This window comes from Onthophagus taurus, chromosome 8, assembly GCF_036711975.1.
Source record: "Onthophagus taurus isolate NC chromosome 8, IU_Otau_3.0, whole genome shotgun sequence".
Taxonomy (NCBI): domain Eukaryota; kingdom Metazoa; phylum Arthropoda; class Insecta; order Coleoptera; family Scarabaeidae; genus Onthophagus; species Onthophagus taurus.
This window is the reverse complement of record NC_091973.1, coordinates 2,418,872-2,431,948: the sequence shown is the minus strand read 5'-3', so window position 1 is coordinate 2,431,948 and position 13,077 is coordinate 2,418,872. Positions and strand designations below refer to the sequence as shown.

At 31.2% G+C, this 13,077-nt stretch overlaps 2 protein-coding genes across 2 annotated transcripts; one reads left to right on the top strand and one right to left on the bottom strand.

Annotated features, from left to right (window-relative positions):
* Positions 1-1,904: 1,904 nt before the first annotated feature.
* On the top strand, positions 1,905-2,972 carry LOC111425607 (PC-esterase domain-containing protein 1A-like). The gene is made up of 2 exons (XM_023059736.2): positions 1,905-1,940; positions 2,003-2,972. The coding sequence occupies exon 2, from the start codon at positions 2,019-2,021 to the stop codon at positions 2,895-2,897; it is 879 nt and encodes a 292-aa protein (XP_022915504.2). The 5' UTR covers positions 1,905-1,940; positions 2,003-2,018; the 3' UTR covers positions 2,898-2,972.
* A 12-nt stretch (positions 2,973-2,984) lies between these two features.
* Positions 2,985-11,671, bottom strand: LOC111425668 (Cullin-associated and neddylation-dissociated 1). The gene is made up of 8 exons (XM_023059855.2): positions 11,096-11,671; positions 10,866-11,035; positions 7,955-8,168; positions 6,091-7,903; positions 4,414-4,714; positions 3,475-4,364; positions 3,279-3,425; positions 2,985-3,217 (listed from the first exon to the last, which is right to left on the bottom strand). Exons 1-8 carry the CDS (start codon positions 11,135-11,137, stop codon positions 3,087-3,089), a joined length of 3,708 nt encoding a protein of 1,235 aa, XP_022915623.1. The 5' UTR covers positions 11,138-11,671; the 3' UTR covers positions 2,985-3,086.
* Between the last annotated feature and the right edge of the window lie 1,406 nt (positions 11,672-13,077).

The following is a 13,077-nucleotide window of genomic DNA, read 5'->3' as shown; positions in this document are numbered from 1 at the left end:
AGATTTCGTATCGATTATTCTTGGTGCCCCTAAATAATACGCACTTATATTTGCAAAATCTTTTCAAATAATTCATATATTATTTTGTTTATTTTAATAACACTCAATCTAAAGCATGAATTTGGTATATCTGAACGTTTAACTCGAAGATTTTGCAATTAATTTTATTATTTTAACTGCGTAGATTTAACATGTGGCCCTTTTATTTGTATTTGGGATTACGTCATCTGCAGGTGGTTGGTCTTACTCAGTTCGTGGAAAAGAATTGTGTTTTGACCCAAACTGAAATTAAAATAGGAGTTTTATGAAGTACGATTCAAAAATTTTGTTATAATTTAATGATGTTAATTTACAACTTTCTATTTATTATTAAATATATCCCATAATTTTTTTCTCTTTTAGTATTACCAGTGACCATACAGGTTTTATTGGAAAATTTCCGCTCTGTGCAGTGGTTTATAATTTATAACTTTAGAAGTATGTAAATGTTTATAGTGTTGTAACTTTTTTATATGATATGAATAAAACTTTGGGACCATATAGAATGCATAGGAAATTTTCTGCTCTATACGGTGGTATATAATTTTAATAGATCGTATTGTTGCACAAGGATTTCTTCCCCAAAATCTGCAAAAACCACGTATTTTTGGTATATGTAAATGTTTACGGTGTCATAACTTTCTTATATGATATGGACAAAACTCCGTGGTCATATAGAATCCATAGGAAATTTTGTGCTCTATGCCATGATATATAACTTACGGAAATTACAAGGTTGCACAAGCATTTTCCTTCCAAAAACTACAAAAACCGCGTAGAATTGTCGTATGTACATGTTTATAGCGTCATAGCTTTGTTATATGATATGAACAAAACGCTGCAACCATATAGAATCCATAGGAAATTTTCTGCTCTATGTAATGGTATATAACTTTAGTAGATTACAAGGTTGCACAAACATTTTCCTTCCAAAAACTGCAAAAACCACGTATTTTTGGAGTATGTAAATGTTTACGGCGTCATAACTTTCTTATATGATACGGACCAAATTCTGTGACCATATGGAATCTATAGAAAACTTTCCGCTCTATGCAATGGTATATATCCTTAGTAGATTACAAGGTTGCACAAGCTTTTTCCTTCCAAAAACTGCAAAAACCACGTATAATTGGCGTAAATAAATGTTACTTTCTTATATAATACGGACAAAACGCCGAAATCATATAGAATCTATAGGAAATTTTCTGCTCCATGCAATGATATACAACTTTAATAGATAGCATGGGTGCACAAGCATTTTCCCCCCAAAAACTGCAAAATCCGCGTAAAATTACCGTATGTAAATGTTTAAGCTTGTGCAATTTAGCGATTTACTAAAATTATATACCTCTTTGAAAGATCAATCTACCGTTTCTATGTGTAGGGTTCTTTTGAACCCTTGAAGAATTTGATATTGAAAAAACCCGGATTTAGATAGCTCAAAGTGTGTTCTTTTCAAATTGATGTAACTTTTTTTAAAATTTTGTTCCAAAACGGCTGCACACCAGTTTAAAGTTTGATAATTTTGAGGTGATAGCTAGTGGTGTATTTAATATTTCGCTACCTCTAAAGTCAAGCAAGATTAGTTTGTAAAATAGGTGGAAAATTTATTACTTTAATTAGTTAGATATCCTGAAATAAACGTGTGTTTAATTGGTTGCATAATTTTAAATCAACCCCCAACTTTCAAACTTAAAATATTTTTTAATTCATTCCTAAATTACAATTAATCAATTATAATTAAACGGCGAAAATGTATTAAACATCAAATAAATATGAAACAAATTTAAATTTTCAGTTCAAAACAAGTTTTTTTTTTCTAATTAAAAAAAACTGTTTTCTTCTTCTTACAAATGATTCGACGGTTTTAAGAAGAAACAACGTTTTCGCATAAAATATCTGTAAGGAAATATAAATTTGTGTGTTGTAATTAAGTTTTAATTTAATTTTCTTTTTGTTTCAGCGCAAATTGTCGAACAATGTCTGTTGAGCTATTTGCGAAAGATGATGCTATAAATTTGTTTAAATCGCAAAGAATCCTCATGTTTGGCGATTCTAATATGCGAGCTTTGTATAAGGATTTAATATGGTTAACGAGATATGGCACATTAATACCTAACGAAAAATTAAGAGCAAAAAATGAAGATTCTTTCTCTGGAGATAAACGATTATCAGAAGGTGTGTTAACAGCAAGTCGAAATTATGTTGAAATAAGAGAATATAAGCGTGAATTTCATTTGCATTACGAATTTATCACGAGAATTTACACCAAAAAGTTTGAGGATTTCATAGAATCTTTGAAAGTTCCCCCAAATTTCATTATAATGAATAGTTGTGTGTGGGATTTATCTCGCTGGGGTCCAAACGGGATTCAAGATTACAAAGCAAATGTAGATAAAACATTACATTTGCTAAGAAATAAGTTCCCCAAAACCTGCATTGTATTTACAACAACTTTACCCATTAGTTTAAAAGCACGTGGTGGCTTCTTAACAGAAAATGTGCAATTTCTCAACGCTGTGTTACCTTTCAGTATTGTAGAAGCGAATAATTACGTTGCTAAATGTTGCCGAAAATACGACATCGATCTAATTGATTTACATTATTACATGCAATATCAAATAGATAGTTTAGTAATGGATGGTATTCATTGGGACCCAGCTGCCATAAGATTTATTAATAACATTATCTTCACAAATTTATGCCAAAAAGTTGGTAAACAACTACCAAATAATATAGCAATACATCGAAAGTGCAATACCAAAGAAAACGAACGCAAAGAAATCGCCAAAAACGAAATAAAACCGAAAATTGAACAAAATTACTACAACAGATACGACTTCACTACTTGTAATTAATTTTGAATTAATTTGTTATCATTAAAATTAATTTTGTTATTTATAAAGTATTTTTTGAGTTTAATAAATGTTTTATACACTAAACAATTTTTCGTAAATGATTTATTTTTAAACTGAAACTGACTTATTACAATAATAAAACCAAAAAATAAAATAAACGAAATATCTTAGGAACGAATCGAAATGAAATTAACTTTGATCCATCAAGAAGCAATCGTGTCTCCCTCCGACGCTATCCTCTTGAATCGAGTCGAAAATCGGTTTCAAATCGACCGAATTCCGAATTTGCGTTATGAACTCGCTCAAATGAGGATTTTTATCTACAACAAACCAAAAAAAATCACAAAAACAATAAAAAAAGTAATAAAAAATAATCTTCACCTGCATCGGGAATTCCTAATAACGACGACGCCGCCCTCATCGCCGACCTCTTCAGCTCATCTTGCTTCTCGTATTCTTGCTTCACCGAATTTGCTTTTACCTTCATCGTGCACGTCATACGAAGCGGCTCTACTAATCTATCCAATCCTTAAATCAAAACGAATTAATATTTCCCATAATTAATTTTAAAACTTACTTTGTAGAACGGCTCCCGGACAAATTTGAGATAAACGGGCAGCCATTAAATACGTTAACATTTTAATATCGTAATGATCTTTAAGTCCGCCTTCGACGTGGTTTAAAAATTCAAAAATATCGATGCGATCGAGACACGAATCGAGTAAGGTGTACATACATTCAAAGGCCGCTTTACGGATGTCGAGGCCGTCGTCGACTGTGTGTTTAAACGGCCCCATTTCGACTTCCCTGATCAACTCTTTCTTAACTTTCGTTTCGCTATACAAATGTGGTAAAATCGAGTCGAGTAAATCGCGAATCAAAGACGGCTTATTGTGCGCTGCCGAATTGAACGCGACCAGTGCGACTCTTCGAACGTTCAAATCCGGATCTTGTAATGTATTTAAAAATTGACCAATACATTGTCTTAGCAATGTATCGATTTTCTGCGGTTGATCTGAAATGGTGAATTTAACCGCAGTTACGATTGTGGTACGCATTAATGGCGATGGCGACGATAAAGATTCTTGTAGTTTTGGAAGAAGGTTTGCCGGGTCGATTAGAGTTAATTTACCAAGACATTCAGCCACTACGTTACGGCTACCTTCTTCGTTACATTCGCAATGAAGGAATAACTGTTGCCAGATCGCCGGAACGAAAGGCAAAAGAATACGGACTCCTTCCGGTGTTGATGAAAGACAAGTTATAATTTCTTTCAGCGAATGAAGAAGTAAATATTGTCGTTTCGGCTGATTCTGAATCTCATTCAAGATAAATGGTAAATAATGGGGAAGGTTTCCAATGCAAACGCTTCCCAAAGCATAACTTGCAGCCGATTTAATTTCTTCTGATGATGCACTGAATGACATCAAAATGTTTAGCTCTAATTGACCCACCGAAGTCAAATCACTAAAAAGAATTAATAAATAAAAATGAATAATAAAAATTATTTCCTTACATTTTCCTGCCAATCTCGCCAATAATCAACAACCCAAAGATATGGTGGGAATCGCTCGTCGTCGTTTTAATGTCGTGAATAAACTGGTTGACTACAGGTAAAGCCCTTTCAGAACACTTAACAGTGATGGCAGCGACACATTTGGCCAAGGAATAATAGGCTTGTTTATGCAAAGTTTGCGTGGTCGTTGGATTCACTATTGGCGATAATAACATTTGTAACAGCTCGTTGTAACCCAAATCGGGTATACGACACGAAACTAAAGCTTGGAAAAATTCCAACATAGAATTCAATGCAGCACCTATCAAAATATAATAATTAGTTAGATTATACAAGAAGGCTCATTAAGTATAGAACCGGCTTAATATCACTCTAAAACGTACTTGTCGGATTTTTTAATTTCCTTGTGAACATATAGAAATCGAATTCAAGATTATTTTAGTAATTATTGTTTGTATCAAAATATTTTTCAAATAAAACTTGTTAAGAATCAAAAAAGGAACAACTTTTCTTGGCACCATTTTTTAAAATTATCAATTTTTTAATTTCGCTGCGAACAGTATAGAAATTTAATTCAAGATTATCTTCCTAATTATTGTTTGTATCAAAATATTTTTCAAATAAAACTTCTTAAGAATTAAATAAGGAACAACTTTTCTTGGCACCATTTTTTAAAATTATCAATTTTTTAATTTCCCTGAGAACAGTATAGAAATTTAAATCAAGATTATCTTCCTAATTATTATTTGTATCAAAATATTTTTCTAATAAAACTTGTTAAGAATGAAAACAGGAACAGCTTTTATTGGGACCATTTTTTAAAATTATCAATTTTTTAATTTCCCATAGAACAGTATAGAAATTTAATTCAAGATTATCTTCCTAATTATTGTTTGTATCAAAATATTTTTCAAATAAAACTTCTTAAGAATTAAATAAGGAACAACTTTTCTTGGCACCATTTTTTAAAATTATCAATTTTTTAATTTCGCTGCGAACAGTATAGAAATTTAATTCAAGATTATCTTCCTAATTCTTGTTTGTATCAAAATATTTTTCAAATAAAACTTCTTAAGAATTAAATAAGGAACAACTTTTCTTGGCACCATTTTTTAAAATTATCAATTTTTTAATTTCGCTGCTAACAGTATAGAAATTTAATTCAAGATTATCTTCCTAATTATAGTTTCTATCAAAATATTTTTCAAATAAAACTTGTTAAGAATCAAAAAAGGAACAACTTTTCTTGGCACCATTTTTTAAAATTATCAATTTTTTAATTTCGCTGCGAACAGTATAAAAATTTAATTCAAGATTATCTTCCTAATTATTGTTTGTATCAAAATATTTTTCAAATAAAACTTCTTAAGAATTAAATAAGAAACAACTTTTCTTGGCACAATTTTTTAAAATTATCAATTTTTTAATTTCGCTGCGAACAGTATAGAAATTTAATTCAAGATTATCTTCCTAATTCTTGTTTGTATCAAAATATTTTTCAAATAAAACTTCTTAAGAATTAAATAAGGAACAACTTTTCTTGGCACCATTTTTTAAAATTATCAATTTTTTAATTTCCTTGTGAACAGCATAGAAGCGGAATTCAAGATGTAGCAAAATATTTCATGTTAATCTGACAAGTAGCCGGTTCCATATTTAATAATCATATTTTTTTACCTTGTAAAAGTGGCGAACGAACTAAATTCATAATCTCAGGTAAAATATTTTTCGCAATGTTTTTCCGGACTAAAGTTTTTGGATGAACCTCAGCGATTGATTTTAAAATAACCAAAGTCCATTGGGCAATATGTAAATCGGATTCATCGAGAAGTGGTGGAATTTCGACGATAACAAATTGAAGTAATTCGGCGTTTAACGACGCGCTATAATTCTTAATTAACGAATCCAAAAGTAATAAAGTGCTCAATTTAAGGGATCTTTGGTTTTTACGTAAAAACGACCCCAAAATCGGGATGGCGTCTTTAATAATCGGCAAATTAATGCCAAGAGGTGATCCAGCTATTTTCGTTAACGCTTTTACGGTAGTGAGGCGTGTTATTTCATTTCGAAGTCGATCCAAAAATAGTGGTAAACAAACTGATAGATCGTTACCGAGATAATCTCCCAGGTTACATATGATTTGTCCCATTGTTGAGATTGCCCTTTCTTTAACTTCTTGATCAATGTCGGAAGCTCTTAATCTCAATAAAGTACACATAAAAATTTCATTAGTAAAAGGTGTAAAATCAAACGTTGACGGTGAATTTAACGGGCGGATAACTTTGACAAGTTCTTGTAAAACAATTAGAGCTTCCGCTGTAATCTTATAAAACGCATCCCCGACTGCATTAATAACCGGAGGTAATAACACCGGAATGTAAGGATGAAAGACTTCCGGTTGATGTGATGTAAGTAAACAATGTATAAAGGATAAAGCATCAATTTTCATGTTACTCGTAGAATTTTTCTCTCCCAAGGAGTACTGAATACCAGGAATTAATTCCCCAATGTGATTGCCTAAAGCTCCGGGTAAAACACCACATAATTCTTTTAAAATTTGAAAACAATCTTGTCGCGTTTTCGAACTTTTCTCTCTCATTTGCGAATGAACTCCTTTAACAATAAAGGGAACTTGTTGCTGAAGTAAATAAAGTGGAGTTTCTTGTTCCATAGAATCCGGGTCAAGGGTAGTACTTTTAGGTGCGTTGGTTTGTTTTAATAAAGCTGTATAAGCATGGAAAATATCTGATTTAACATTTTCTTCGCGTTCTTTAAAACGTCCAATCAAAGCAGGGGACAAAGTTTTATAAAATTCTGATAAAAGCTCGATACGACTCGAAATGATCGCTTCTAAACATTTCGCAGCCGCTCTTCTTACCTTCCAACTCATGTCATCATCATCACTGTACTCGTCGTTATCTTCGTCCTCATCCTCATCTTCAATAATATCCATCGCGCCATCTTCGCCATCCTCATCATCTTCATAATTATAATTCGGATCGTAAGTCATGTATTTCAAGCAAAGATTTATAATGCTATGTATATGTTCGCTAATTTCTTTTGGACACCGATTAACAAACGACTCAAAAGCTTGTAAACAATATTCTCGTAATTCATCGTCTTCTTTATGACTATACTGAAGTATTAACGGTACAAATTTTTCAATGTGCTCCCCAAAACGATGACCGGATTGGCGACAAACAGCCGCCAAACACTGAATGTAAGTGCGAATTTGCATTTGGTTCTTTTCGTTAAGAAGACCGTTATGTAAATACTCAATCAATTTCGAATAGAGAGCGTTATTGCATGAAAGTACCAAATTACTACACGCGGCAATTGTACGTTTACGAACCGCTTGACGTTGAGAACTAAGCTGCGGTAATAATGCGCTAAGAATTTGACTGTGATAAGAGGTTAATCCATTTCCGAAACGGGCGAGGAGATCGCCCACTATATCCAATGATTCTAATTGAACCGATACATCTTCTTGCTATAAAAATATCTTATTAACAAATATTTTCATTTAAAAATTTATACTTACTCGTTCAATAGCCGTAGTTAATCTGCTAGTTATTGTCTTGCAAATATTTCCAGAAAGGCCACCTGGAGCCTGCGGTAATTCCGCTATAACAGTCTTCAGTCCAATGCTGGATATGTCACGTAATTGTTCTTTTTCAGAAACCATATTAGCGCATAGAGATTCAACAATTGTTTCAACTTGGTACTCTTTTACTTTATTCACAAGAGGTCCCAAACTGGAAGAGAAAATATGATATTAATAAATTTATAATATAGTCGATTCTGCTTAATTGGAAGAAATTTCAAAGAACGAAATCGAAACTTTAATGTATCGGTCCCGACGTGTGCAAATTAAGCGGAATCAAATAAGTTCTTTCAAGTTTTAATTGTTTCAAAAATTGGACAAGATGGGATAATAGGTTTCTTTTTTTTAAATAAATCTCCACTGTTCTCTGTCGTTTCTTCTGTTTCTATGACTATGCAATTTAAAGTTTAGGATCCCTTTGGGAACTCGATTCTCATTGTACAGGTTACGAATTTTTAACATTTTCTTCTATAATTCGAGAATGGATGGAGATATCGAGATGCGGTTTTCACTAGTATTTAGCAAATTTTATGGTAATTAAGAGTCTGTGAAGTAAATAGTTACGTTTTTCAAAAATTATAAAAATATGTAATCGCTGCAGATAAGACCCTCTAGCTTATTTGTATTAAATTAAACGGTTTTACTGAAAATATCTTTTAAAAGAGCATAAAATACTCTTTCAAACAAGACCAAAAATATTCAAATCGGTTGAATGATCCAGGAGATATTAAAATGTAAAGTAGGGGAGGCTACTCCCTTATTATGACAGATATGACAAATACTTCAAAATAAAAGCGATGCGGTATTATCTAGCTATTAAATGATGTTGTTAAAGTTATAGCTCATCATCTAACTTTCTGAGATAGCGGGAATTTTATGTTTCTCTATGGAAGTTACGCCCCCTAGCGGTATATAGATATGAATTCATATCTTCATTAATAACATTTTTGAGATATTTTGAATTTAAGTAACAGAATTAATAATAAACAATTTGTTGCAACACCTATTACTAACTTTCCTCACTCAAATATTTAACCATAAATAATAATTTATTGCTTGCTTATTTCGCAAATTTTTTTTATGCAACCTAACATAATATTTATTCTGAAATACTCAAAAAAATGTATGTTTAATCAAATAATTGTTATTAACCCTTTCAGGATTGCACCGAATTTGGTAGCCATACCTCAATATACCTCCTCATCTTGTAGCAATGATATGTTTAACTCTCAGGAAGGTTTCCTGTAAAGTTAGAACACAAAAAGATCGATCAGCAAATTCACTTTTGCTCTCAGAAAGAGAAAAATACGAAAATATGCTGAATTAAGTAGAATATATATTGAATAAATAGAATATTAAATGTGGCGCAATTTTCCTTCTATAACATTTTGTCATATCTCCTACAATAATCAAGATATCTGCTATGACAGCTAAAATCAAACACCATATACTTTAACTTTAATATAGTCGCTCTGTACCCTTAACAGGACAGCCTGTATATGGATATGAATTCATATCTTTATCAATAACATTTTTGACTTTTTGAATTTAAGTAACAGAATTAATAATAAACAATTTGTTGCAACACCTACTACTAACTTTCCTCACTCAAATATTTAACCATAAATAATAATTTATTGCTTGCTTATTTCGCAAATTTTTTTTAAGCAACCTAACATAATATTTATTCTGAAATACTCAAAAAAATGTGTGTTTAATCAAATAATTGTTATTAACTATTTCAGGATTGCACCGAATTTGGTAGCCATACCTCAATATACCTCCTCATCTTGTAGCAATGATATGTTTAACTCACAGGAAGGTTTCCTGTAAAGTCAGAACACAAAGAGATCGATCAGCAAATTCACTTTTGCTCTCAGAAAGAGAAAAATACGAAAATATGCTGAATTAAATAGAATATATATTGAATAAATAGAATATTAAATGTGGCGCAATTTTCCTTCTATAACATTTTGTCATATCTCCTACAATAATCAAGATATCTGGTATGACAGCTAAAATCAAACACCATATACTTTAACTTTAATATAGCCGCTCTGTACCCTTAACAGGACAGCCTGTATATGGATATGAATTCATATCTTTATCAATAACATTTTTGACTTTTTGAATTTAAGTAACAGAATTAATAATAAACAATTTGTTGCAACACCTACTACTAACTTTCCTCACTCAAATATTTAACCATAAATAATAATTTATTGCTTGCTTATTTCGCAAATTTTTTTTAAGCAACCTAACATAATATTTATTCTGAAATACTCAAAAAAATGTGTGTTTAATCAAATAATTGTTATTAACCCTTTCAGGATTGCACCGAATTTAGTAACCATACCTCAATATACCTCCTCATCTTGTAGCAATGATATGTTTAACTCTCAGGAAGGTTTCCTGTAAAGTCAGAACACAAAGAGATCGATCAGCAAATTCAATTTTGCTCTCAGAGAGAGAAAAATATGAAAATATGCTGAATTAAATAGAATATATATTGAATAAATAGAATATTAAATTTTCCTTCTATGACATTTTATCATATCTCCTACAATAATCAAGATATCTGGTATGACAGCTAAAATCAAACACCATATACTTTAACTTTAATCACAAATCTTGAGTAAAAAGTGTAATACTAGTAAATCATATCTATTGACTCTTGTTGCATGAAAACATCTCCCTTTACTTACAATATTCTTTCATTTCTGCATTGATCTTGTTCTGAAAAATTCTGCCTTTACAGAAAAGTCACTTCTATACTTTATAAATAATACTATTTATGTATGTATATGTCTTAATAAAGTTAAATTTCTTAAGATATTAAAGTAATTACCATTTAACAGCTAAATTTTGAACTTCTCCATTTTTATCCTCAAGTAATTTTAAGAGCATTTTCACAACTTTGCGTTCAGAATCATCGTCAAGTTTGATACTATCCTTTTGGAGCTCGGTCATCAAATCATTGGTGGCCATGAAGCGGAAATCCTTGTCATTGGATTGCATCTAAAGGAAAAGAAGCAAATTGAATTAAAAAAACTTTTTTTTAAAGTTTTTAGAACAAACCTTTTCTAGCAAGTTTGCTATTTGGTAGGATACATTAGCCATGGTGTATAAATGTTTGTAGTTTTACTTGGTTGTCCCCACAAAAGTAATAAATCCAATTGTTATCAACGAGATATTCGTTCAGTTTATTTTTGTGTTTAGCATAATACGTTTTAATATAAGAAAATACAAGACTCATCAGCCATTATTAGAAATACTACTTAGGTTATAGATACATTTATAACTCGAATGAAATGATACCCGGTTTCTTCTGTCGCTTTTATATTTTAAGAAACAAATCGTTTTTACTACGAATAGAATTCAACTAAACGAATGAACCTATAAACCTCACTGCTCCAAAGAATGAATGTTTCTTCTTACCAAGAAGTGACTAGTCACATTGTTTAATCAGATGTTCTTTTTAGGTTAGAATTAAAATGCAAAAAACGTTTACGATGTTTTAATATTAAGATTACTAAACGCGTTTTACGTTTTTTAGCATAAATAAGACTTAGTTTTAGAATAAAAAGATTTAATTCTAGAACTCTTTTACAAGAAAAAAAAAGTTTACTGTTAATGAATCGATAAACGCGCTTTACACTCACCTTCGCAACACAACTGACAAAACTGACCTTTTAGATATGCATTCTTTAAAAAATAGATGGCGGTGTTCTTTAATATTTTCAAATTCAAACAAAATACTGAAGATGCACTAAACCCAAAACTTTCTAGTTCTAATTTTAAAACTAGAAAATATCCAAGCACTAGATCTAAAACTAGAATCATTCGGGTTTAGCCGTCTTAAGAGACGAACGGCTAAACCCGATTGATTCTAGTTCTAGATGTTCTAGATCTAGTGTTAGTTGTAATACTTGGATCCTTTCTTGAAATACATACAAAGCATTACTATCATTTCTGAGCAACTAAAACCAGCAACAACGACACCACACTTTCTGCTAAGCTAGGAAGCTCACCAAATTAGTTAGTTTAAGCAATCAGAATAGTAGTTCATTTTTGAAGACTTCATCAAAAATCCATCTATCCCAATTGTCAGGGAAAGCTATAAAAACAATAACTTTTATTACAAAATAAAAATTTATTCAAAAAGTAACAAAATCTTCATTCTTACAGAGTATTAACTAAAAGTATTAAGTAAATAAGAAAAATATTTTTTATGATTACTAATGAAAGTATTTATATGGATCTGATTTAATATAGGAATTGGTTTCAGAAACTTTCGGGGAAATAGACATGCTTGCCAAAATCGAAGCTGCTATGTCCGCTTGTTCACGAAAACTCGGATCATCTTCAAATATAACAAAATCTTCATTATTACAGAGTATTAACTAAAAGTATTAAGTAAATAAGAAAAATATTTTTTATGATTATTAATGAAAGTATTTATATGGATCTGATTTAATATAGGAATTGGTTTCAGAAACTTTCGGGGAAATAGACATGCTTGCCAAAATGGAAGCTGCTATGTCCGCTTGTTCACGAAAACTCGGATCATCTTCAAATATAACAAAATCTTCATTATTACAGAGTATTAACTAAAAGTATTAAGTAAATAAGAAAAATATTTTTTGTGATTATTAATGAAAGTATTTATATGGATCTGATTTAATATAGGAATTGGTTTCAGAAACTTTCGGGGAAATAGACATGCTTGCCAAAATGGAAGCTGCTATGTCCGCTTGTTCACGAAAACTCGGATCATCTTCAAATAACGGAACTGAAATTAATCCAGGCACTGATATCGGATCGAGTAAAGGAACCATCATTTCGGGTTCATTGCGTTGGAACGATTGTTGTTCTTTCCGAACAAAACCCATCTGTTCATGGTGTAAACCATAATCTAGTTCGTTCATTGCACAACGTGGTCTTTCAATTTCTTCGGAGTTTTGATTTTCCTGTGGGCGTTCATTCGGTTGTCCATTAAAACCAGCAACATTTTGCATTGCAACATTATTTGCCGCAGAAGATCCTTGATTCCCAGATTT

Excerpts from the sequence above, each read along its gene's own strand:
- LOC111425607 (XM_023059736.2), top strand. The coding sequence starts at position 2,019 with ATGTCTGTTGAGCTATTTGCGAAAGATGATGCTATAAATTTGTTTAAA.
- LOC111425668 (XM_023059855.2), bottom strand. The coding sequence starts at position 11,137 with ATGGCTAATGTATCCTACCAAATAGCAAACTTGCTAGAAAAG. Across the intron at positions 11,036-11,095 it reads TAGCAAACTTGCTAGAAAAG|ATGCAATCCAATGACAAGGA; the intron begins GTTTGTTCTAAA and ends CTTTTCCTTTAG. Across the intron at positions 8,169-10,865 it reads CAAAATTTAGCTGTTAAATG|TTTGGGACCTCTTGTGAATA; the intron begins GTAATTACTTTA and ends TTTCTCTTCCAG.